General features: G+C 35.4%; 1 protein-coding gene across 2 annotated transcripts in view; it reads left to right on the forward strand.

Annotated features, from left to right (window-relative positions):
- Window positions 1-26,757, forward strand: part of WDPCP (WD repeat containing planar cell polarity effector) — a 496,574-nt gene that overhangs the window by 149,612 nt on the left and 320,205 nt on the right. For both annotated transcript variants that reach the window (XM_032178078.2, XM_032178079.2), the window contains exons 8-9: window positions 1,970-2,103; window positions 5,599-5,790. In XM_032178078.2, coding sequence (XP_032033969.1) covers window positions 1,970-2,103; window positions 5,599-5,790 — 326 coding nt within the window. The remainder of the gene's footprint in view (window positions 1-1,969; window positions 2,104-5,598; window positions 5,791-26,757) is intronic.

Genomic DNA, 26,757 nt, shown 5'->3' on the forward strand with positions numbered 1-26,757 from the left:
GAAGTGAACATTTTTTCAAAATAGGGTTTTGTTTTCATTCTTTCAAAATTAGTTCTCTATAACTGGTACTTCAAATACATATTTCATTTCCAAATGAACTTTGAATAAATAACACAAATATATCAACACAACCACCAGTAAACAATTGATGCTTTGGCTCTCATAGGAAGATTCTTTGTTACTAAAGTCTTATGAATACTAACTTTTGAGAGATTTTGGGCTATATTTTCTAAATAGTAAAGATCAATGCCTAATATACTGGACAATCAGGTCCTATTAAGTGACATCACAATCAGTCTGTAATTGGTACAAAGCACATAAGAAGAAGATATTAAGCCAGTTATTGAATAGGAAGGATACTGACATCTATTGAACCAAAAGACTCTATATGCTGGGTTCCTAACCTACCTATTTAATACAAGAAAACAATTGTATAAAGTATAGTTATTTCCGTTTTTACACATAAGGAAACTGAAGCTGAGCTACTAAGGAACATGTCCAGAGTCATATAGCTAGAAAGTGACTGAGCTAAGATTTGAATACAGGTTCTGGCTGCGAAGCCCATTTTCCTTTCACTATACTGTGCTGACTCCTGAATTTTTAAAGATTATATTCTTTTATTCAAGGTAAAAAGGTTGAGAAACATTGTATTTTAATGAAAGATTGAAAATGGTCAGTATCTTAAATTTAGTAATTGAAGGAAGTATGTCCTAGTGGAAAGGACAGAGGTGAGAATAAAGACATCTTGTGTCTGCTGTGTTCTCTCACTAGCTAAGTCTGAATAAATCAGACATAATCACATCATCTTGAAGAAAAGAACTCTGCAGGATGGCCATAATTAGCAACATTACTGATAGTAATAAGCTGGGGGTAGGATTGTAAGCATGCCGTTTCCCCTTCCTTACAGGAGTAAGGTGCTGAGGAAGCTTCCCTGTAGAAGAGGTTCCATTTTCATATGTCTAATAATTGAGCCCTTCGTTGGTACTCCAAATAAAATACTGGCTGTGATGATTTTGTTATATTGATGCTCCTCAATGAGAATTAGAAGGAGACTTTCAGCACAATTCGTGTCTCTGAGTTACCCTTTTTCACGTATTTCTTTTATTTGTACCCAAAATAATACACTCTCATGGGAACATGGTAACAATGTGATTTCTTGGCAGTTCTCTAGATTCTCCTGTAATTGTGTAGATCCACTGTTGGTCACTGTTTGTATAGTCAGGGGTGTGAAAGTAAAGGAAAATGTATAAAACATTTAATAATTTCTTTATGCTAGGAACAATGCAAAACATTTCTCAAATTCCTGTAACATGTTTTTATCAATAATTTTATGTAACATTAATAGCCCTTTATATAATCCACAAATATTAGTTATTTACCTACTTGTGTGCTTTAGTGACAAAGCTGTAGTAATATTGTGCTAATTTTCATTATTAAATATTTATGTAATGTACATATTGGTCATAATATGCTTTATTTCATCTAGCTTGTATGCCCCTAAAAGAAGATTCATTGATGAAAATTTTTTAAATAAAGAGACTGGTAGAGAACACTGATCAGTATCCCCTAATAAATCCACTTTATCCTCAGATGGTTTCTTTCATATAAACATAGGATTAAACTCTTAGCACAAATAAAATGGAATGTTTTCATCTCTACATTCAGGTGTGAAATAGTTTTTTTAAAATACCTTTATAGCCCTGGTTCTAAATACATCTCATCCAGTGGTGGTCCTCAAATATCAGTGTATATTGAAATAGTCACAGGAAAAAAAAATCACACATGATTAGATTGACAATTATTGTTTATTCCTAATATCTTTAATATTTTTATAAAATGCTATAATGATATTCAAGAGACTTTAGTGATTTCAATTAATATGTATGTTTGAAAATAGCTTTTTGTAACATCAGTGGAAAAATATTCATTATTTTATTCTAACTTGATGTTATCTAATTATGTGTTTTAGCTCTTCTCACAGACAGTTTTATCATCTTATCATTTTTGGCACAAAACAAACTATGTTTTATTCAGTTTACCAAGAAGATGGATTCTTCTGATGTAAACAAAAGACTGGAAAAACTCTCAGCCTTGGATTATAAGGTAGAGATTTTGATTTATATAGTCATATTATTAATTATTAAGGTATATGAGAGTATCACATAAGTTGGTATTCTGCTCATTATTCTTCAACATTTCTGGATTTCAGAAAAACTGGAAATATTACAGGATTAAGCTTAATTAACTGTAAACAGTGGCCATCCTAAGTTTTCTTTTATACTCTCACTATAGGGGGTTGTCTAACAATGGCACATTTGGAGCAATTTATATAGTATTTATAGATGTCAAAGACAGAAAATAGAGAGAGGCAAGTTACACTTTTGAAAATGGTTGTCATGCTAGTGGTAGTATGTATACCATTCTCATTTTCGCCTAAGACCCCATATCATCTTTCTAGAGTAGGATAGCTGCTCTGGTTTCCACTTCACAAGTAAAGAAAGAAAGACGAAGTCACTTTCAAAGGTTAATAGAAAAGTGTAATAAACAAGGAGGGGGAAGAACCCTCCTCCTCCAACTATAACTGGACAAAATGCAAAAAGAAATCTCCTTCATGTGTTAGTATCTCTCCCTTCACTAACTCCAGGTAATTTGCTTCCTTCCTGTATCAAGGGCTTCACATCTGTTAAGGCAGAATTTTTATTTTAAGTGATGTGTTTAATTTGAGTTTTGCCACATTACATTTTAACTGCTGGGAAGGCATATTCTCTGCTAGGATGAGTATCTAATACATTTTCCAGGCTGTTTCAGTTCAAGGCCTCTTTTCAGCAGTGACTTGTATTTGCAAGATTGATCCAACCTCTGTGATGTGGATTTGAGACAGTTCACTGTTCACTGGGAACAAAGCTGATACACAGCTTCCTTAAAAAAGATGCACACTTATGCCATACCTAGAGCATCTGTAGCAAGAGCAAAGAGTTTGAGAAGCTAGCTCTGTAGCTTGAAATGTGTGTGTGTTTTTGGCAAAGTAGTATTTAACCTAACCTTTTGCCCTTTGGGATTATTACTTATGAATGAGGTGGTGGTAGCATGGGAGGATTTAGTTTTATTTAGCAGAAACATTTATTCTTAAAAAAAGATTTTTAATGTGGAATAAAATAAATGAGTTTTTCATTGTGGTGATAAACTACCATCTAGTTTCATTTGCCAGCTTTGTGAAACTTCTATAAAACCTTAATATAGATTTTTTAAAACTGGAAATTAGTGCTACTTATTATATTTGGTTAGCCAAAACAAAAATGGTATTAGCATTCTTAAAGGGATATTAGTTCTAGAATGGCTAACTTCAGATTTACTTGAAATACTGTTTATTTACTAAAATTGATCGGTCTTTAAAATGCACCAGTGTGCATTAACTCAAACCATTTAAAGTAATTATATATAAAATTTTGGATGACTAGTTTCTTTATCTTAGGTGTGATAGCTTGATAAAATCTTCTCAGATGAAGAGTAGTAGCTACCTGAGAACAGAGGGAAACTGTCAAGATGTCATCTTTTCTTATGAAAAGATGAGGAAAACAGATCTAGCATTTGGGTCCTTAAACCTTAAGTAAGGGAATTACTTACTTGCTTATTTAAATATGCCTTTGGATTTAGGAAAATAGGAACATTGGCACTCCGTGTCATTTCTATACATTAGAGAAGTAATCTGTTTCCCTTCAGAAAGCTCATTAATTTCATTTCCTGGTTTAATATTTAAAATATATATTTTTAATACTTAGTCAAATCTGCTATTTGTCCATTGGAAGGATATTTTAAGAAATTTGTTTATTTTACATTCCCTCTTGGTCATCATGACAGAATGCTGATAATATTAAACTCATAGGAAACAGGAAATTTCCTAACATTTCATAACATAAGTGATTTGTATTATGTGACAACTGAAAATGTCAGTTACTCATTGTGACTCAATTTCCTCATCTAGAAATTCATAGGTAACATACTTATGCAGCAAATCAGACATCGAAATAATCTATGTGTATTTTTAAGTACTTAGCAATTTCATCATGGTATTTCTCTCAAATAAGAAGACTTAAAACAATGATATTGAGAGCTTAAATATAAGAAATTACACTTAATAGCATAAAGTACATCTGTGTTGTCTGTCATTGCCCATTTGGATTTTAAAACAAGGAAGTGGTATAGAGTATTGTACTTTTGCTTTTCTTTACAGCTGTACCATAGTTTAATTCTTTCAGATTGACATAATTTTGGCAAAGAAAATTGCAGAGTAAACATCCTTAAACTATTGACCTTTAACAAGTTTTCCTGTCTACATCTGAAAAAATCCAATTCAATTTATTTAACAGTGAAGAGACACTGTGAGGAGTTAAATGTTTACCATGAGAGAACAACACTGGTAATTACTTTGATTTCAGTTCCTTTTGATGTGCATTCAGAGGATGAAGAGGTCAGTAATATTATGGCCATGCAAATAGAAAAGGGTTCCTTTTGACCATATTGAAAAAAAATAGCAGAGGATTATTAAAGCATTAACCTTGATTTTAATGGCCTTGGTTGAGTGGTGAGATCACAATTTGGATGAGCCTGATTATTTACTAAATACAATACATAAATGCAACGGGTTCTTAACACCCATTGCACTCTGGCATTATCGCATTACTGCCATCCTTTGTTGCCTTGCAGACAGGAATATGAAAGCAATCTGTCATGTAGTGAGACTGGCTCCAGAAGCATTTCTCTGATAAGAAGACCCCCTGCCCTTTGCTAGTGTCTGGTCCAGTAGGCTTAGCCATGCGCTTAATCCCTAGAAAGTGGTTCGATTATTGCTGACCAGCAATGGCAAGATAGTTTTTTTTTTTCTTCCAAGCTATCAACCTTCCATTAATTCCTTAAGCAGAAATACGGTGCAATCTATATTTCCTTGGCATGTGTCACACAGATGGTGCCGTGCTTATGTTTTCAAATAACCATGTTCCAAAATAACATAGTTTGAATAATAAATTCTACAAATCCTGCCTAAGAAAGAGAAGCATAATTCTCAGAAGCTGCATAAACTTTTATGCATGATGCTGTGGCTTATCCCTTTTATGCAGAATATATGTGTATACGTCGCATATATTCTTTAAAGAGATATTTGCCTCAAGTTATTTTTCCTTTTTTTGTTGTCAGTCATTGTTAACATGTTATGTCTTAAATAGTAGTGAGACTCTCTTGGTCAGCAGTACTGAACTTGTCATTTTATACAGCTGGTCCTAAATCCTATGTGTAGGTCGATACTGTCAGGCAACCATGACTGTACATTTTGGTATTGATTGGAATTGCTACATTCAATTCCTTCCTAACTCACATTTCTTCTTTTCCTTCCTTCGCTAAAAATGGGGAGAATTTTGAACATATGTCTTTTTTATATATGTGTCAGAAGAATTTGGTAAATTCTGACACCTTCTTACGCACATGTTTAACATGCATATTTACTTGCATGTAACTACATTTCCAGATGCTTTAATTTTTGTAATACTTGAGGATTTTGCATCTTTTAAAAGAAATGTTTCATGTATGCTTTTTTTAAATCATTAGATTTTCTATTATGAAATACCTGGCCCAATAAACAAGACAACAGAGCGACATCTAGCTATCAACTGTGTTCATGATAGAGTTGTTTGCTGGTGGCCACTGGTCAACGATGATGCTTGGCCTTGGGCCCCCATTTCTTCTGAGAAGGACAGAGCCAATCTACTCCTCCTGGGTTATGCTCAAGGAAGACTAGAGGTAAATCTAAAACAAATGTGTACATTTTAATAAAGTGTAAATAAAATAGAACTATTAGATTTTCTATTCTGAAATAAATGTGAATATTTTTTACCTATAATTTATTTTTTTCAAATATTCAAAAAGTATCATATCTAGAAGATACCCAGACAATTCCAGGGCTGGCTAGAATAGTATAGTAATTAAGAGTCCAGGCTTCCAGGTTCAAATGCTAGCTCTGCCACTATGTAGCTTCCTGTCCTTGACCAAGTTACTAACTTGTATGTGCTATAGTTTCATTATTTGAAAAATACAGTTCATGATGATAAATGAGTTAATATATGCATTTAGAGCAATATCAATGTATAGTAAGCCCTGAATCACTGTTCACTATTATGACTCTTGTTATTATCATTATTAATTCTCTTATTACTGTTTACTCATGATATCATGCCTGTGAAAGCTTTTGTTACCAGTTACTCTCTTCAAACTTCAGTCAATTAACAAACATTAGTTAAATGCCTATATTGTGTAAGGCCCTGTCGTGCCAGACCGCATTTGGGGCAAGGATATTTAAGGAGAGTTATAGATTATGAAGTGAGTACAGTATCCTCTATTGATTCATGATAATGGTTTGACCACTCATTCATATATGTGAACCTATGTGTATTTTCAGTTTGTACTAATACTTTGGTTACAAAATTCTCTGTTTTTGCTGTATTATAACCGTGAAAAAAAGCTTCCTCTCCCCCGCTTTCTTATGTAGGTAAAATAGTATGTTCCTGTATTTGCCTCTAAATCAGTTATCTTTTAGACTTTAAGGAGTATTTCCCAGAATTAGTATTTGAGATAAGATGAATAAGTTTAAGTTTTCTCTATCCCTACCTACCTCTCCTGGTTTTATAAACTTTCAGGCTGTCTTTTTAAGACTGAAGAGTCCTAAAATTTGATGTGTAATAAATATGTATATATGTATGTATGTCTTCCATAAAAATCCTGGTAATCACCAATAGATTTTTTAGTTTCCTTTTTCTGGAACTTTTCTAATTCTGTTACAGTGATTAAAATCACTTGTAGTGATATAGGTGTGGATTTTGTGAGGCTAAATAAGTCCTCTATTCCTACTCACTTCCTGTTAATGACCAACATTTTATTGATCTTGAGTTCAGTAGTTGATTGAGTAAAAGACTTTGTTAAAATGACTTAATGTAATTAAGCTAATTAGAATTCAATTAAATGTGTGTCTTATAATAAAAGTAAAAATAATTAAATTAGCTTTTAGTTACATATTTTACAAATTAACTTTCTTTGAAATGAGTCCTTATATGAAAGTAGGACTGTCCTAAAAGGATATACATAGTCTACATACCTCATTGCCTGGTGTCATCTAGATCATGGACTTTGGAGTTGAACAAACTTGGGGTTGCCTGTTGGTTGCGTCGCATACTATGTGACCTTAATCAAGTTTACTCCCTCTAAGCTTCTGCCTGCTTCTAGCTAATTCTGTGTTCTGTGGCTTTGAGTAGATCACCTACCCTATCTGACTTTAGTTTTCTTATTTTTAAAACAATTGCTTTAATTCAGATAGGTGACCTCTAGGTCTTTAACAGCTCTAAGAAGTGCTTCTATGGATCCTGAAGCACAGATCTGATTTAGACTTTGCCTGCTTAAAAGTCTTCTGTAGATGCTAAAACCAAACTCAGCCTCAGCACTAAAAAACCCACCCTGATTGCCCTTTGCCTACCTTTCCAGTGTTGTTTCCTTACATAAACCATGTCTTAGTCAAATGTGTTTACTTGCTGACTCATTATTTCCTACCTCTGCATGTGCACATTAGTGGTATTTCTACTTGAAATAGCCATGTCATTTAGCAACTACTGAGCATGACCATGGGGTAAACACTGTATTTCATACCAGGGGATATGAATAAGAAACTGTCCCTGCCTTCAAGGATCTTAGTGTCTGCCAATAAGAGACAAATATGAAAATGTGTAAGTGCATTAAAGTGTTAATGGTGCTGTGGGTAGAGTATGTGTAAGCTATAGTGGGACCCAATAGAAAGTGGTGATCGATTATCTACTTAGAGAGATGTTAAGTAGGGAAGATTGACGAGGCTTCCCAATATGCTTAAATATGAGCTTAGCACACAATTTTACTTTTTAAAATTATCCTTTCTTATCTAACCTTTCTAGAGTTGATATCAAAGTTTTATTAGCTCTGTGGAACGATTTGGCTAGCTTTTTCCTTTTCTCCTCTCTGTAAAAGTACCAAAAGAAATTGATACTTGAAAATTTGGTAAAACTTACCTATAAAACTTCCTGGGTGTGATGTCTTTTAAGGAGGGTAGATTTTTTTCATTACTGATTCCATTTTTAAAGAGTTGTTTTTTTCCTTTTTTTTCCATAATTGGTGTTTCTAGAAAATTACTCATTTTATGCATTTGAGTATTTTTTCATAAAGTTGTATGCAAATTTGTACATGATTCTTTATTCACCACTGATTGTGTAATTTCCTCCCTTTTGATCTTATTAAGATATATAATTCATTTTTTTGTCAAGAGCTTTTGTTTTAGGAATTGGCTCTTTTAGTCATTCTAGCAACTGGAAAAATTTGTAAAGATTTCTTTTTTAGAGCTTCATGTGAAAGTCATTATGCAAAAAGTGTAATCTTGTAGAAGAAATGTCTGGGGCATTAATTGTTTTTCTTGTGTGTGTGTGAAGATATAATCTTTAGATACGAAGAATAGAATTTTTTTAAGAATATCGTGAACCAAAAGTACCAGTCTATTAAAGTAGTATTCAGGCATATTCCTTTAATTTTTTTTTTTCAGTAGCAGCCGAGGGACTTCTTGGACTAATCATCAGAATAAAGATAACAATATGCTCTTAAACCCTAAAATTCAAACTAAAAAAAAAACCAGCCTTGTAGAGAAGAAATTTAATCATTGGATCTACTGAACTATAGAATTTTTAAAAAGCATTTATCATCTAGGTTCTATCAGAAAAGATGAGCTTTTATTTGGACAATGGCAGGATCCTAGAGCAGTAGTTCCTAGCTTTGACAACACATTAAGATCACCTACAGAGCTTTTAAAAGAGGCCCACCCAGACCAGTTACATCAGAATCTCTGGAGGGGAGGGAATATCAGTATCTTTTATAGGTTCCCTAGGCGATTCTCGTGGGCTTCCAAGTTGAGAACCACTGCTATACAGCAAACTTAAAAAAAATGTTTTTTAAGCCATCTTTTTTACATAACAGACCATGAAAAGGATAAAGCCCACATACTGAACCAAATGAGAGTTTTAACAGTAGATTCTAAGTAGAAAATTGGCTTACCAAGCAGCTCAAAACAAAACAAAGGAAACATAGAAATAAGCTCTCTGTGACTGAATTATGTGACTTTCAGAGGAGAAACATTTTTAAATTATTTTATGGATACTAGAAAACTGCTGGTCTAATTTCACACCACAGAACTCTAAACAACAGTCTACATATATAATATATATATTTTATATTTTAGATATAAAATATATTTTATATTTTAGATATAAAATATATTTTATATTTTATTATAAAATATTTTTATTTACATATATAATATATATTTATATTTTTATTATAAAATATTTTAGATATATAATTTTATATATATAATTTTATATTTTATATATTTAATATATTTATTACATTTATATTATATGTAATATATTTATATATATAATATATTTATATTTATATATGTAAATATATTTATATATGTAATATATATATATTATATATGTAATATATATTATATATTATACATATGTAATATATATTATATATTATACATATGTAATATATATTATATATTATACATATGTAATATATATTATATATATATATATACTTTAGACGGAGTCTCGCTCTGTCACCAGGCTGGAGTGCAGTAGTGCAATCTCGGCTCACTGCAATCTCTGCCTCCCAGGTTCAAGTGATTATCCTGCCCCAGCCTCCCAAGTAGCTGAGACTACAGGCACGCACCATCATGCCCAGCTAATTTTTGTATTTTTAGTAAAGACGGAGTTTCAACATGTTGGCCAGGATAGTCTCGATCTCTTGACCTCGTGATCTCCCCGCCTCGGCCTCCCAAAGTGCTGGGATTACAGGCGTGAGCCACCGGCGCCCAGCCCAACAGTCCATATCTTAATTAGAAGAACAGAACAGAGAGAATTATGTAGTCTAAGAAAAAATTCTTTTGAAAAATATGGAGTAAATAGTACAGAAAAAATTTTTTATAAGTAAATTCAGTTAAAAATATTAATATATTTTAATGGTCTATACGTAGATTATCACATATAACATGGTAGTTGTTTTCATTTGAATTTCCACATACTCTTTTTCTTTTATTTTTCAACTTATTTTAGAATTGGGAGGTACTTATGCAGGCTTGTTAAGAAAGATGTATTGCAGGTTGCTGTGGTTTGGGGTATGATTGAAGCCATCACCCAGGTAGTGAGCATAGTACCCGGTAGGTAGTTTTTTAGTCCTTGTCCTCCTCCCTCTCTCCCTGCTCTACTATTAGTCCCCACTGTATATTGTTTCCCTCTTTATGTCCGTGTATACTCAGTGTTTAGCTCTCACTTATAAGTGAGAACTGTTGTATTTACCTTTCTGTTCCTGCATTAATTCACTTAGGATAATGGCCTCCAGCTGTATCCCTGTTGCTAGAAAGGACATACTTTTGTTCTTTTTTATGGCTGCATAGTATTTCATGGTGTGTGTGTGTGTGTATGTATCACATTTTCTTTATCCAGTCCACCATTCGATGGGCACCTGGGTAGATTCCATGTTTTTGCTATTGTGAATAGCACTGCAGTGAATTTACAGGTGCACATGTCCTTTTGGTAGAATGATTTATTTTCTTTTCAGTGTATACCCAGTAATAGGATGGCTAGGTCGAATGGTAGTTCAACTCTTAGTTCTTTGAGAAATTTCCAGACTGCACTCCACAGTGGCTGGACTAATTTACATACCCACCAACAGTGTGTAAGTATCCCTTTTTTTCTGCAGCGTCACCAATTTCTGTTATTTTTTGACTTTTAACAAAAGCCATTCTGACGGGTGTGAGATGGTATCTCATTTTGGTTTTGATTTGCATTTCTGTGATGATTAGTGATTATGAGGATTCTTTCATATGTTTGTTGGCGATTTGTATATCTTCTTTTGAGAAATTCATGTCCTTTGCCCGCTTTTTATAGAGGTTGTTTGTTTTTTGCTTCTTGATTTGTTTATGTTCCTTATAGATCCTATGTATTAGACCTTTGTTGGATGCACAGTTTACAAATATTTTCTCTCATTCTGTAGGTTTTCTCTTTACTCTCTTTACAGTGTTTCTTGCTGTGTAGAAGCTCTTTAGTTTAATTAGGCCCCACTTAATTTGTGTTTTTCTTGTATTTGCTTTTGAGGACTTTACCATAAATTCTTTGCTAAGACTGATATTGAGAAGGGTATTTCCTAGGTTTCCTTGTAGGATATTTATAGTTTGAGATATTACATTTAAGTTTTTTAAGTGAATTTTTGTTTAATTTAATCGTGAATTAATTTTTGTTTATGCTGATAGGAGGGCTTCCAGTTTCATTCTTCTGCACATGAATAGCTAGCTATCCTAACACTATTTATTGAATAGGGAGTGTTTTCCCCATTGCTTATCTTTGTCAAGTTTGTTGAAGATCAAGATGGTTGTAGGTGTGTGACTTTTTTACTGGGTTCTCTATTCTATTCCATAGATTGCTTTGGGCATTATGGCTATTTTAACAAGAATGATTCTTCCAATCTCTGAGCATGGAATGTTTTTCCATTTATTTGTGTTGTCTCTGATTTCTTTCAACAGTATTTCGTAGTTCTTATTGCAGAGGTCTTTTACCTCCCTGGTTAGCTGTCTTCTTAGGCATTTTATTCTTTTTGTGGCTATTGTGAATGGGATTGCAATCTTGTTTTGGACATTATTGGTGTAGAAAAATCTTGCGTGATTACCCTGGCAAGGACTTCAGTACTATACTGAACAGGAGTGGTGAGAGTGGGCATCCTTGTCTTGTTCCAGTTTTCAAGGAGAATGCTCCCAACTTTTGCTCATTCGGTATGATGTTGGCTGTGGGTTTGAAATAGATGGCTTTTATTATGTTGAGGTATGTTCCTTCGATACCTATTTTGTTGGGGGTTGTGAAAGGATGTTGGATTTTATTGAAAGCCTTTTCTGCATCTATTGAGGTAATCATGTGGTTTTTGTCTTTAGTTCTGTTTATGTGATAAATCACATTTATTGATTTGTGTATGTTGAACCAACCTTGCATCCCAGGGATAAAACCTACTTGATTGTGGTGAATTAACTTTTTGATGTGCTGCTGGATTTGGTTTTCTAGTGTTTTGTTGAGGATTTTTGCATCTATGTTCATCAGGGATATTGGCCTGAAGTTTTCTTTTTTTGTTGTGTCTCTGCCAGATTTTGGTATCAGGATGATGCTGGCTTCGTAGAATGAGTTAGGGAGGAGTCCCTCCTCCTCGATTTTTTTTTTTTTTTTTTTTGTCATAGTTTCAATAGGATTGGTACAAGTTCTTCTTTTTACGCCTGGTAGAATTCGGCTGTGAATCCATCTGGTCCAAGGCTTTTTTTGGTTGGTAGGGTTTTTATTACTGGTTCAATTTCGGAACTCATTATTGGTCTGTTCAGGTTTTCACTTTCTTTCTGGTTCAATCTTGAGGGGTTCTGTGTTTCCAGGAATGTATCTATTTCCTACAGATTTTCTAAGTTTTATGCATGGTGATGTTCATAATAGTCTCTAAGGATCTTTTGCATTCCTGTGGGATCATTTGTAATGTCATCTTTGTCATTTCTGATTCTGCTTATTTGGATCTTCTTTCTGTCTTTGTTAATCTAGCTAGCACTCTATTAATCTTGTTTATTCTCTCAGAAAACAACTTTTGGTCTCATTGATCTTTGTATGGATTTTTGTGTTTCAATTTTGTTCGGTTCTCTGATTTTGGCTATTTCTTTTCTACTGCTACCTTTGGGGTTCATTTGTTATTTTTTTCCTAGTTCCTCTAGGTGCAATGTTAGATTGTTAATTTGAGAGCTTTCTAACTTCTTGATGTAGGCATTTACTGTGGTAAATTTTCCTCTTAACACTCCTTTCACCCAGAGATTTTGTATGTTGTGTCCCTGTTTTCATTAATTTCAAAAATTTTAAAATTTCTGCCTTAATTTCATTGTTTACTCAAAAGTCATTCAGGAGTAAGTTGTTTAATTTCCATGTAATTTTGTGGTTTTGGGAGAACTTTTGGTATTGATTTCTATTTTTATTGCAATGTAGTCCAAGAGTATAGTTGGTATGATTTTGATTTTTTAAAAAATTTATTGATACTTGCTTTATGGCTAAGGAGGTTGTCAGTTTTTGAGTGTGTCCCTTGTGCAGATGAGAAGAATGTATGTTCTGTGGTTGTTGGGTGGAGTATTCTTTTACATGTCTATCAGGTCCAATTGGTCAGGTGTTGCAGTTTAGTCCAGAACTTCATTTTTAGTTTTCTGCCTTGATGATCTGTCACATGATATCAGTGGGTTGTTGAAGTCTCTCTCTATTATTGTGCGGCTAAGTCTTTCACATAGGTCAAGAAGAATTCATTTTATGAATGTAGGTGCTCCAGTGTTGGGTGCATATATATTTAGGATAGTTAGATCTTCTTGTTGAATTGAACCCTTTTTTTTTTTATCATGTTAATACCCTTCTTTGTCCTTCTCGACTATTGTTAAAGTCTGTTTTATCTGATGTAAGAATAGTGGCCCCTGCTCTTTTTTGATTTCTGTTTGCATGATAGATCTTTCTCCATCCCTTAGTTTGAGCTTGTGGGTGTTGTTAAATGTGAATTGGCTCTCTTAAAGACAATAGACACTTGGACCTTGTCTTTTTATTCAACTTGCAACTCCATACCTTTTAAGTGGGATGTCGGGACCATTTACATGCAAAGTTAATACTGATATGTGAGATTTTGATGCTGTCATTGTGTTAGTAGCTGGTTGTTTTGTAGATGATGTTTAGTTGCTTTTGATGTGTAGTTGCTTTATAGTATTTGTGGGCTATGTGCTTACTTGTGTTTTTGTGGTAGCAGGTATTATTCTTTTGTTTCCATGTTTAGCACTCCCTTAAGGATCTCTTGCAAGGCTGGTGTACTGGTAATGAATTCCCTTAGCATTACTTGTTTGAAAAGGATTTTATTTCTTCTTCATTTATGAAGCTTAGTTTGGTGAGATATGAAATTCTTGGTTGGAATTTCTTTTCTTTAATGATGCTGAAAATAGGCCCCTAACCTCTTCTGCCATTTGTTTTGTTTTGTTTTTTTGAGACAGAGTCTCACTCTGTCACCTAGGCTGGAGTGCAGTGATGTGATCTTGGCTCACTGCAACCTCCGCTTGAACTGGGTTCAAGCGATTCCCCTGCCTCAGCCTCCTGAGTAGCTGGAACTACAGGTGCACGCCACCATGCCCAGCTAATTTTTGTATTTTTTAGTAGAAATGGGGTTTCACCATATTGGCCAGGCTGGTCTCGAACTCCTGACCTCATGATCCGCCCGCCTCAGACTCCCAAGAGTGCTGGCATTACAGGCGTGAGCCACCATGCCCGGCCTCCTCTTTTGCCTTTTAAGTTTCTGCTGAGAGGTCTGCTGCTAGCCTGACGTAGTTCCCTTTGTAAGTGACCTGACCCTCTGTCTAGCTCCCTTTAAGATTTTTTCTTTGATGTTGACTTTGGGCAATCTGAAGAGTATGTGCCTTGGGGATGGTTGTCTTTTATAGTATCTTGCATGGGTTCTCTGTATTTCTTGAATTTGCATATCAGTCTCTCTAGGAAGATTGGGAATGTTTTCTTGGACTGTATTCTCAAATATGTTTTCCAAGTTGCTTACTCTCTCTTCTTCCCTCTCAGAAATGCCAGTGAGTCATAGGTTTGATTTCTTTACATAATCCCATATTTTGCAGAGGTTTTACTCATTTTTAAAAATTCTTTTAAAAATTTTTTGTCTTACTAAGTTGATTTGAAGAACTTGTCTTTGAGCTCTGAGATTCTTTTCCTAGTTTAGTCTATTATGTTGTTAATGCTTCCAACAGTATTTTGAAATTCTTGTAGTGAATTTTTCAGTTTCAGAAGTTGAGTTTGATTGTTTCTTAAAATGGCTATTTCATCTTTCTACTCTTGAATCATTTTACTGGATTCACTGGGTTCTATTGGGTTTCAACAGAATCTTGATGAGCTTCATTGCCACCCAGATTCTGAATTCTATGTCTGCCATTTCTGTTGCTTCAATCTGGTAAAGAACTGTTGCTAGGGAGCTAGTGCATTTGTTTGGAGGTAGGGGGACACTCTGACTTTTGAATCACCAATGTTCTTGGCGCTGATCCTTTCTCATCTGAGCGGGCTGGTATTGTCTTTTGGATTTGCTGTTGTTGAATGGGGCTTTTTGTTTTTACATAATTTATTTCCCTTGAGTTTTTAACTGTGGTCAATAGGCTTTGTTTCTGGATGCTTTCAGAAGGCCAAGTGTCTGCACAGGATCTTCATTTGTGGCTAGATTCTTGCTCTCGGTTTTACAAGCTATGTATACTGGATGAGTATTTTTGGTGTTGTAATTTAAGCTGCAATCCAGTAGATGGCGCTTAAGAGTAATGCCTGGCAGATAAGTTCTTAGCCACGTGGCTCTTGTATTTCAGCACATTCGCAGCATCTCTCTGTGGTGTAGGGGGAAAGATAAGCCCCTCGCCAGATCCATTCCCGGGCCTTGGGGATCCCCGTCCGATCACTCGCACCGCGCCCAATACCTTTGTTAGGTATTCTAGGCCTCAGGCTTTCTTAGATACGGGCTGTGGCTGGCAGACAGGCTATATACCCTTCCCAGATAACCCTGTGGAGGGAGGCATGCCCCAGGCCCACACTAGCCCACGAATACCCAGTTTCACTCTTCTGAGCGTTCTGAAAGTGGGAGCTCTTCCCCCGCTTACATGCTGGCCACAGATCTCCGCTCGGCTCCCCTGAGTTGTGTGCTGTAACCCCGGGGGATTGGGACTGGGCCTGCAGCTTTGCTCTCTGGCCCCTGGGTACCGGCCATATTGGGGCAGTCAAAGTGCTCCAAGGCCACTAGCAAAGCACTCAGGCTGGGCAGTGGAGGCTGTGCTGTGTACACACTCTTGCAGGAGTGGCCAAGCAGGGCCTTGGGAGGGGCTGGTGGACAACGAGGGTGTGAAGAACAGTCATGCCTCAGTCCTATGAGAAAGACAGTCCTCTTCTCTCCTGGCTCAGTGGTCACTTGGGGGATAGAACTACCTGGAGGAAAATGGAGAACCTATGACCACATTTTGCTGCAGCTGCCCCACTTACAAGGGCTGACGTACACCCCCTCCCCCACCCCCCACCCCCACCCCCAACACCGTGCGCCTCCCTGGGCTCCATGCTGGCTGAAGCTTTGTCTCTGCTTACTCTCTGGGCAGATACCCCTGCCAGTTCAAACGTGTATGGGGGTTGTGGGATCTCTTGTAGCTAGGATCCCAGAGGTAAGCGGCGAGAGAGCGTTCCCATGCCATCACTTCACTCACCCCTTCCTTAGGAGCTGTTCAGGGCCAGGATCTAGTCCTGGTGCTCAGCAATCCTATGCAGGGTTCCTAGTTTCTTCCATCTTCAGCTTCGTGTCTGTATCCCTCTCTATTGAATGTCAGTGTTTTTTCTCCGAAGATCTGTTCCAAGTACCTTGGCTTACTCAATAGTTTGGTCTCTCTCAGTGGTAGAGGTACCTCCTGGCTGTGTCAAGTTGGCCATCTTATCCCTCATTAATCTCCACATACTTTTAATATTTCTTTTTGGAAAGTTATTACCATCCTCCTAGAACTAGTATTTTATTCATTTGCTTTGTCACATAATTCATTTGTCAACAAACACCTTTAGCTTGAACCAACTTTTATCAGTAATGTGAACCACTATCAATCACATGATGACAACTTATTCTGCCCTTACTTTATAGTATCTAAGCAGGTACTTTAACTTTTCAGATATATAGACTTGATAATGCTTTCTGAGTATGGTGGTAATTTCATGATCTCTTACTCAGAACAGGTCCTTGAATTTGTTTACCAAATTAACCAAAAATATATAAGCAGAGCTATTAAACCTTAAAATATGTTGTCAGGGAAACATAAGATTATGAAAACAATTTTCCCATAAGAAGAAAAAACTAGTTTTCCAGGGTTTTTCAGGAGCAGTAACTTATGGGAAAGTAATAATGTAACCAACTATTAATGTAATTTGATACAATAGGCATTCAGAAGGCATTATAAATGTATCCAACTGTAAAGGCAAAATACTTAAGAAACCTATCTTCCCCAAAAATGCATATACTGTGTTAGCTTTCAACCAGTGACAAAGATATTCTGCTTTAGGGATGGCAATTTTTAAAGAAACCTCTTTATTATAAAATAAAGCACACATAAAACCACACAAAATAAATGCATAGTTTAATGAGCTATTACAAAGGAAACACTCCTGAAACCACCAGCCAAGTGAGGAAATAGAATTGTGCAGGCACCCAGAAATACCTCCATGTGCTCTGTCATGATCTTAACCTCTTCCCTGTCCCCCAAAGTAACTACTATCATGACTTTGTATCACTTTCTTGTATACCCATATAGCTTTTATCACCGAGTGTGCATCCCCAGAAACCATAGTTTAATATTAGCCATTTAAGACATTTTAATGTGTATCTTAAATCTCTTTTAATGTACAAGTCCCCCATCCATCCTTTCTTTTTCTGTAAAATTTGTTGAAACTGTAGTGTCCCACAGTCTGGATTTTATTGCTTGCATATTCATGTTTGGTTCAATATGTTTCTCTGTTATTTGAAAATTCCTCAAGTTAGTAGTCAGTTTTGGCAAGACTATATGAGATGGTGTGTCTTTCGTCAGGAGGCACATAATTTCATATTTTCTCTCAGTTCTTTCTCTTTTTTGATGTTAGCAGCTATTCAATGTTCAATGCCTAGATCCATTAATTCATTAGGGTTGCAAAATGGTAATATTATAATTATATTATTTATTTTTCATTGATTACTTAGGATACTTTTATAAAGAGACACTTCCACTCAACTCCTATATGTTTCCTAATGGTTGTACTTATATAGGGTAAACAGGACAAATGTCTGGTTATTTTCTATTTACCAGTTTTTGAGATAATGAATTGATTCTCTAGTACTCTCTGAAGGTGCCCTGTTAGCTTTTGTTTTTAAAATAGCATTATTAATTCATGAATTTTAATACATTTGATTTGATGGGGTCCTAAATTATAATTGTTATCCTTTGGAAGCTCAGATTGTCCCATCTTAGGCCAGTGGGAGGCTCTTCAGGTTGGCTGTTCTTTTTGTATGGCCCCAGCAGTCTTGGGTAGCTTCTCTGCTATCTGTTGTGATAGTATATTCTTTGTTTATCTTGTATATTTTCTGCCCCACACCTGGAATTAGTCATTTCTCCAAGACACTGTGGTTTCCTTTTAATGGAAAATGGTATTTTACGCCTGAGTCAGGGTGTTAGGGATATTAGGCTGTTGTTTTTGGGTTGATCGTTGTTTCTAGGTTTCTTCAGTAGAAAGAGTTGGAGATTTTATACATATACATATTCGTAATGAGTCCGTGCCAACACTTACAACTCAAATTCAGGACTCCAGAGTTTTTAATTAAACCTCTTCTGTATTACATTTATATCTCCTTCTTTCTGTATCAAAAATCCTAGTTTGTAGGGACACGGGATGAATAAGAATATCCCATAATTTCTCATTTACTTTAACCCACAGTACACACTTAACAGTTTCAAGATAATCATGCTAATACTACCACTGTGTATAATGTTCTCTTTCTTTTAATCTTCATCTAGTTGTCTGTAGGTTTTGGGTTTTGCCCTTTAGTTTAACTATCTGTTTTTTGTGGGGACTTAGAGACATTAAAAATCTGTGGTACTCCCCATGACAACTCTCCAGAATTAGGGATGCCGTATTTATGGTCATGATGAACACCTTTAGTTTGAACCAACTTTCTGTGAAAGCTTAAGGCCTGTGTTTAGATTCACATTTTTGCATGTGGATGTCCAGCTGTTCCAGCACTATTTCTTGAGAAGACTATCCTTTCTCCAATGAATTACCTTTGCTACTTTGTCAAATATCAGTTGATTATATTTGTGTGAGTCTATTTCTGGGCTTTCTGTTCTGTTCCATTGATCTATTTACCTGTTTTTTTAATGAAATAAAGTTTTTAATATATTGTGTTGACTGTTATAACAAGTAGTTCCGTGGATTGGAGGATTTTATTAATATGAACATAATTTGTAACTTTCACATGCCCAAAAGTATGCATAAGAAAATGCTTATGCTTACTAGTAAATATGTATGTTTTTCTAAATTTTTCTTTTTATTCTTGTAAGACATTTATATATTTATCCTGTATACAAATGACAGATTTCATTGAAAACTATTACAAATAAGAGAGGTATCCATTTGAAAACAATTGCTACTATTTTGTTTTTAATTGATAATTTGAATAAGTAAAGATGTAGAGCAATAGGGAACTCTCATTCACTATTATTGTAGAGTAAATTAGTAAACTCTAATGGAGAGCAGTTTAGCAATAGGTAATATAATTGAAGGTGAGTATCCTACACTAAGAAAAACTGGCCCATGTGCACAAAGAGGCATGTACAACAGTGTTCATAGCATCATTGTAATAGTAAAAATACATTAGAAACAACTTAAATGTCTACCAACAGGAAAATGAAAACATCTTGTGGTGAATTTAGAGGATAGAATTTAGAGGATAGTACTAAAGTTTAAATGACTGAACTAGAGCTATGTGATCATGTGAAATCTGAATAGAATAAGTTGAGCAAAAAGAAATTACAGTATGACAAAATACAATAACATTTACATAAAAATTTAAAACATTCAGGATAATGCTATAACACATTGTTCTTGATTGATGATGAAGTAGTAGTATGCATAGGATTAAATACCAAATTCATAATAGTGTTGCATCTGGGGAGAGAGGCAAAGGAATAGGATTTAGCAGGCCTTAACTTTATCTATGATATTTCTTTCTTTCTTTTTTTTTGAGATGGAGTTTTGCTTCTGTTGCCCAGGCTGGAGTGCAATGGTGCCATGTCGGCTCACCACAACCTCTGCCTCCCGGGTTCAAGAGATTTTGCTGCCTCAGCCTCCTGAATAGCTGGGATTACAGGCATGTGCCACCATAGCCGGCTAATTTTTCTGTTTTTTTTTTTTTTTTTAGTAAAGACGGGGTGTCTCTATATTGGTCAGGCTGGTCTCGAACTCCTGACCTCAGGTGATCTGCCCACCTTGGCCTCCCAAAGTGTTGGGATTACAGACGTGAGCCACCGTGCCTGGCCAATATTTATTTCATTAAAAGAAATGAAGCAAAAGGATAGTATTTCATGAAACTGGTTTTCACATTTATCATATTATTCTGATTTTATGTGTTTTGAATGCATCATGGTAAAAAAGTAAAAATAAAGTGTACCTTTTAAAAAAGTAAAAATAAAGTGTACCTTTTAAAAAAGTAACAATAAAGTGTACCTTTTTAAAAAGTAAAAATAAAATATACCTTTTATCTTCTGTTTCTGAAAATTTCCACAAAGTAAGGAGGGAAATAGAGATTTCAGAAAAAAATTCTGCTGATAAGCTAAGAACTTTTGGTTGCTGCATAATATTTTAAATGATTGTAATAGCAAAAATATGTAATAGCAAAAAATAATCGAAACATTAAATGTTTACCTACAGGAAAATGAAACATCTTGGTTACTTACTGGCACTTACTGGTGAAAGTTTTCAGTTCCAGAAAAGGCCACTCTTTAAGTAATTTTTTTTCCTGATTTATGTATCAGGTGACCTTAAAAGGATTATAATAGATATATTCCATACCTGAAACATGAAACATGAGGATCTTAAGCCTATCTCTGACTATTGTTTTTCTGCTTTTTGTGTTTTCTTGATTTTAAATATCTTCCAGAGATTGGCATCAATCATGTTGACTGATTATTTTTCTTCCACCTTTGATGGCATTTGGATCAATTCTATCTACATTTTTCAAATGTAGCTTTTTAAAAATGAAAATGAATCATTTCAGTGATGCATTTTTCAGCAGGTTTCAACCTTAAATAAGACAATGTATGACTGATTTATACTGGCTCAAACAATCACTTTAAGATACACTTAAGGGGCCAGGCACAGTGGCTCACACCTGTAATCCCAGCACTTTGGGAGGCCAAGGTGGGTGGATCCCGAGGTCAGGAGTTCAAGACCAGCCTGGCCAAGATGATGAAACCCCGTCTTTACTAAAAATACAAAAATTAGCCGGGCATAGCCTGTAATCCCAGCTACTTGGGAGGCTGAGGCAGAGAATTGCTTGAACCCGGGAGGTGGAGGTTGCACTGAGCCAAGATCATGCCACTGCACCCCAGCCTGGGTGACAGAGCGAGACTCCATCTCAAAAAACAAAAACAAAAGATAAACTAAAGGATAAACTACTACCTTATTCATCTTTGAAACTGGGAAATCCCAGGACTTTTAGGGACTCTTTATTTTTTCTACTCTTTCTTAGTTTGAATTTTTCAGTTCTCACCATTTCTTTCTTTACCACACAGTTTTCTTTAAAAGCAAAAAAACAAACAAGAAAAAACAAAACACTGGACGTTGGCCGTTTCTTGTGTAACAGTCTTCCCTCCCTGGCCATTTTTAACACTGCATAGCCTGTGGTTTAGCTAACACACTGCCTGTGTTTCTGTGCTTTTCTTCTTTGTCCTACCCTATTGCCTTAGAATTAAAGCAGAGATTTTTAGACTTTCATCAGACTTTTCACCTCATAAAAGTTTTTTCTTCTTCCTTTAATTGTCTATACTGTTTTTCCCCTTCTCATTGTTTGCCTTTTCACCATGCCTTTGTTAGAACTTTTTACCCTGTTTGTTATCATAGGCATTCCCTTTCGAATTCTAATGACCAGTTCCTGAAATCCCCAACGTATATTTTAGGACTCTTTAGTTATTCGATTTCAGAATTCACCAAGTCTAGGAAGTACCTGAAGACAGGATTAAGACCAAGAACCCAGTAAGTGAAGGAATTCTTGATCATGAAGTTTGTTGATAACAATAAGCGTGCCTCATGGAAGATGGGAGTAGACTTCAAATTAATCTTGATAGATTACACTAATGTCACCAACCACTATCCTATCTTTTTGGATTCTTCTGTCTCCTTTATGCTTTTCTTCAGAGCATTGTCATTTAGCATTTCTCCCTTCATTACACACCATATATTTCGTTCTTTTTTCTTAGCATCATATCTTGGATTTGGTCATCTCTTGACTAGTAACTCAACGTAAGCTGATTTTGGGAGAAAAACCAGCTGCATGAATATAGGATGAGAGATATCTTAGTATGGACAAGTTTGGATTTTTAAAAGTCTGTTTTTTTCTAGGTATTTTCAATAACTACATAATTCTATTTGGTGTTTTCACCTTCTTATTTGCAAGGATCTGCTAACAGAACATCTTATAGCTAGAAAATATATTAACATATTTTTGTCTTTATATAGTTCTTTAGTCAATAGAGTATACTTTAATAACTTTAAAGCTGCTAAAATGCAGGTATTTGCACTTTATCATCTTGGTCTATCACATTGGCATTTTCCTAGAAGAACTGAATGAATTTTCTTCTACTGATTGCCATATTTTATCTGAGCCCATTTTTATTGATGATTGTCCATTTCTCCCTACTTTTTAAATACAAAATATCTTACTTCAAAATTCTAATTGAAATTCCAATCTACTTTTTCTTTCAATTAAAATATTAATATAATTTAATATATATTAATATAAATTATAATTTAATATATAATATATTAATATTAATATATTAATATAATTTAATATATAATATAATTTAATGTTGTTTCACTCTTCTTGATCGACTTAAACTTTTGCACTAAGGGTCTGTGCTGTGTGAATCAAATTATTTATAAACATTTCCCCGTGCAGATTTATTGTCTCTATATACTTATTCCTGTTTCTTGTTTATTATAGTACATGATACCTTTATCATAGCAGTATACAAATTTATTATTTTCATAGACATTATTTTCATTATTTCATAGACATAGAAACAGAAATGTTTCATTCTAATAATATTGGTTATCTTTAAAAATCACATTGTTAAGTATGAATAAAAATAAATTTAAAATTATGAAATTAAATATGAAATGTATATTTTATTTGAAATGTATTCCATCAATAGTGTTTATTGAGCTACTACCATATGCCAACTACAGGGTTAAATTTCATAAATCAATTAAATGAGTTTAATATTAACTTCCAAGCTGCATCCTTACTATGTTTAAAATAGTTTGCACTATATAAATATCAGCCATAAATTCTAAATAACGAAATATGGATTTTATTTAGTGTTCGTGTTTTTCATTCTTTTTGTTGTTTCATTCTGCTATTCTTGCCAAATAATCCAGGGCTTTCTCGTTAGAAACAACAATAATAGCCGCTATTTACTGAGTGCTCCTCTGTCCCCTGGATTTAGTTACATTATTTTTAATTTGTGCAGCAATCTTGTAACACAAGTGAATAAATCCTTATTTTAGAGATGAGAAAACTGCAGTTCTAAGAGGTGATCTTGCTCAAGATCCCAGCATTCTCTACTGTCAAAAGAAGGGGTCAGGCCCTGTTATTTGCCTTTTTAGCTGTACAGTGTTGTCTGTGGCTATTATACAGGGTCAGGTCCAACTTGGAATTATATTCCGAACCCAAGTATTTAAAATACTTTAAACATGAAAGTATTTTGGGCCAGGCACGGTGGCCCACACCTGTAATCTCAGCACTTTGGGAGGCCAAGGTGGGCGATCACGAGGTCAGGAGTTTGAGACCAGCCTGGCAAACATGGTGAAAACCTGTCTCTACTAAAAATACAAAAATTAGCTGGACATGGTGGTGGGGGGCCTGTAATCCCGGCTACTCGGGAGGCTGAGGCATGAGAATTGTTTGAACTCGGGAGGTGGAGATTGCAGTGAGCTGAGATCATGCCATTGCACTCCAGTCTGGGCGACAGGGCGAGACTCCGTCTCAAAAAAAAAAACAGTATTTTGGGTGTTAATGCTAATGTCATATCATTATAAGGGTCATATCAACTTGACCCTGTCTGTTCTTGACATACTACTACTTTCAAAAGATTCCAGCCGAGTGTGGTGGCTCGTGCCTGTAATCCCAGCACTTTGGGAGGTCAAGGCGGGTGGATCACTTGAGGTCAGGAGTTCAAGACCAGCTGGGCCAACATGGCGAATCCCTGTCTCTATTAAAAATACAAAAATTAGCTGGGTGTGGTGGTGTGCACCTGTAATCGCAGCTACTCAGGAGGCTGAGGCAGGAGAATCACTTGAACCCGGGAGGCGGAGGTTGCAGTGAATCGAGATTGCACCACTGCACTCCAGCCTGGGCAACAGAGTGACACTCTGTTTCAAAAGAATAAAAAAAAATGAAAAAAAAAGATTTCATGCAACAGCATAGGAGAAACTTAGTTTTCCTTTTTATGTTCTATATAAACAGATGCAAAACTAGCAATAATGTTTTGTATTTGTATAATTTTGGTTTTGAGGAGATAATTTAGTTTTTATGTGGTTCATTTTAGGAATTTTTTTCATTTACATTTACAAAGCATTATCTTTATTTTTAGTACAAATCAATCAATAAAAGAATGAAGCATCTTTATGAGAAGTCAGCTTATTAAGAACTTCCCCTTCCAAACTTTTTCAACCATTCAGAGCAAAGTTACCTATATTATTAGCTACTGGACAAAAAGCACAAGCTTCTTTCTTTTCCACCCCAAAGTTAACAGGCTTTACTGCCATTTGCCCTCTCTTCAGTCCCTTCACCTTTTTCTCACTCTTCTTTCTTCTGTGGGGCTCCCTCAGCCTCACTTAAGGTTCCCAGTGCCCTGTGGTTCCCATTTCCTCTCTCTGATTGTATAAAGGAAAAGCTGATATAGTCATGTAAACTTATTAGTTACCTATACTTGACAACATGCAGCATGTCTTGCAGAGATCTTGGTTTTTAGAGTCAGACAGACCTGGATTCAAACTGCAACTCTATCACTTAGTGGGACCAGGTGCAATTTATACCATCTCTCTGACCCTCACTTCCCTTATCTTTAGAATGCAGATTATAATACCTAACTTTGGGGTATTGAAAATATTAAATAAGACAATGCATGAAAAGTCACACGGTATCCTATTGTCTTGCTTACTACTATTATTATTGGTGAGGTTACTCTTTACGGAAACTTACGCACATTCAAGTATTTTGCTTTGTTTTGTTATAGACAGTCTTGCTCTGTCACCCAGCCTGGAGTGCAGTGGCATGGTACTAGCTCACTATAGCCTCAAACTCCTGTGCTCAAGTGATCCTCCCACCTCAGCCTCCTGAGTAGCTAGGATTATAGGCACGTGCCACCGTGCCTGGCTAATTTTTAAATTTTTTTGTAGAGACGAGGTCTTGCTGAGTTGCCCAGGTGGGTCTCAAACCCTTGGGCTCAAGTAATCCTCCCGCCTTGGCATTACAAAGCACTGGGATTATACTAAAGTATTTTTTTAATCTCTACACTTTTATGGTATCTTTAATTATGCTGTGCAAGACATTTTCCACCCTTAAATGAGTGTTAGCCATTTATCATTATGTGGACAGTTGGTTGAGAAGACAGCAAGTGATCCTCTGGCCTTGACTGGCTTTTAAGAGTAATCTAGGATTGGCAGCTGGGGAAAGGGAGTACATAAGTCCATGGTCTTACTCCCCTTTTTATTATTTTCCCATAACTTATTGGGGTAAAGGTGGTATTTGGTTATATGAGTAAGTTCTTTAGTGATGATTTGGGAGCTTTGGGTGCACCCATCACCCAAGCAGTATACACTGCACCATATTTGTAGTCTTTTATCCCTTGCCCCCTCCTTCTCCTTCCCCCAAGTCCCCACAGTCCTTTGTATCATTCTTAGGCCTTTGCATCTTTATAACTTAGCTCCCACATATCAGTGAGAACATATGATTTTTGGTTTTCCATTCCTGAGTTGCTTCACTTAGAATAATAGTCTCCAATCTCATCCAGGTCACTGCAAATACTGTTAATTCATTCCTTTTTATGGCTGTGTAGTATTCCATCATATATGTATATATGTGTGTGTGTGTATATATATGTGTGTGTGTATATATGTGTGTGTGTGTATATATGTGTGTGTGTGTATATATGTGTGTGTGTATATATGTGTGTGTGTGTATATATGTGTGTGTGTGTATATATGTGTGTGTGTATATATATGTGTGTGTGTGTGTGTGTGTGTGTGTATATCAGTTTCTTTATCCACTTGTTGATTGATGGGCATTTGGGTTTGTTCCACGACTTTGCAATTGTGAATTGTGTTGCTGTAAACATGCCTATGCAAGTATCTTGTTAATATAATGACTTCTTTTCCTCTGGGTAGATACCCAGTAGTGGGATTGCTGGATCAAATGGTAGTTCTACTTTTAGTTCTTTGAGGAATCTCCACACTGTTTTCCATAGTGGCTGTACTAGTTTACGTTCCCAACAGCAGCGTAGAAGTGTTCTCTGATCACTGCATCCATGCCAACATCTACTGTTTTTTTATGTTTTGATTATGGCATTCTTGAAGGAGTAAAGTGGTATTATTGCACTGTGGTTTTGATTTGCATTTCCCTGATCATTAGTGATGTTGAGCATTTTTTCATATGTTTGTTGGCCATTTCTGTATCTTCTTTTGAGAATTGTCCATTCCTTAGCCCACTTTTTTTAATGGGATTGTTTGTTTTTTTCTTTTTTCTTTTTTAATTTTTTAAAATTGTTACTATAAGTTTTAGGGTACATGT

This window comes from Hylobates moloch, unplaced genomic scaffold (genome assembly GCF_009828535.3).
Source record: "Hylobates moloch isolate HMO894 unplaced genomic scaffold, HMol_V3 SCAFFOLD_15, whole genome shotgun sequence".
In the NCBI taxonomy this organism is placed as follows: Eukaryota; Metazoa; Chordata; class Mammalia; order Primates; family Hylobatidae; genus Hylobates; species Hylobates moloch.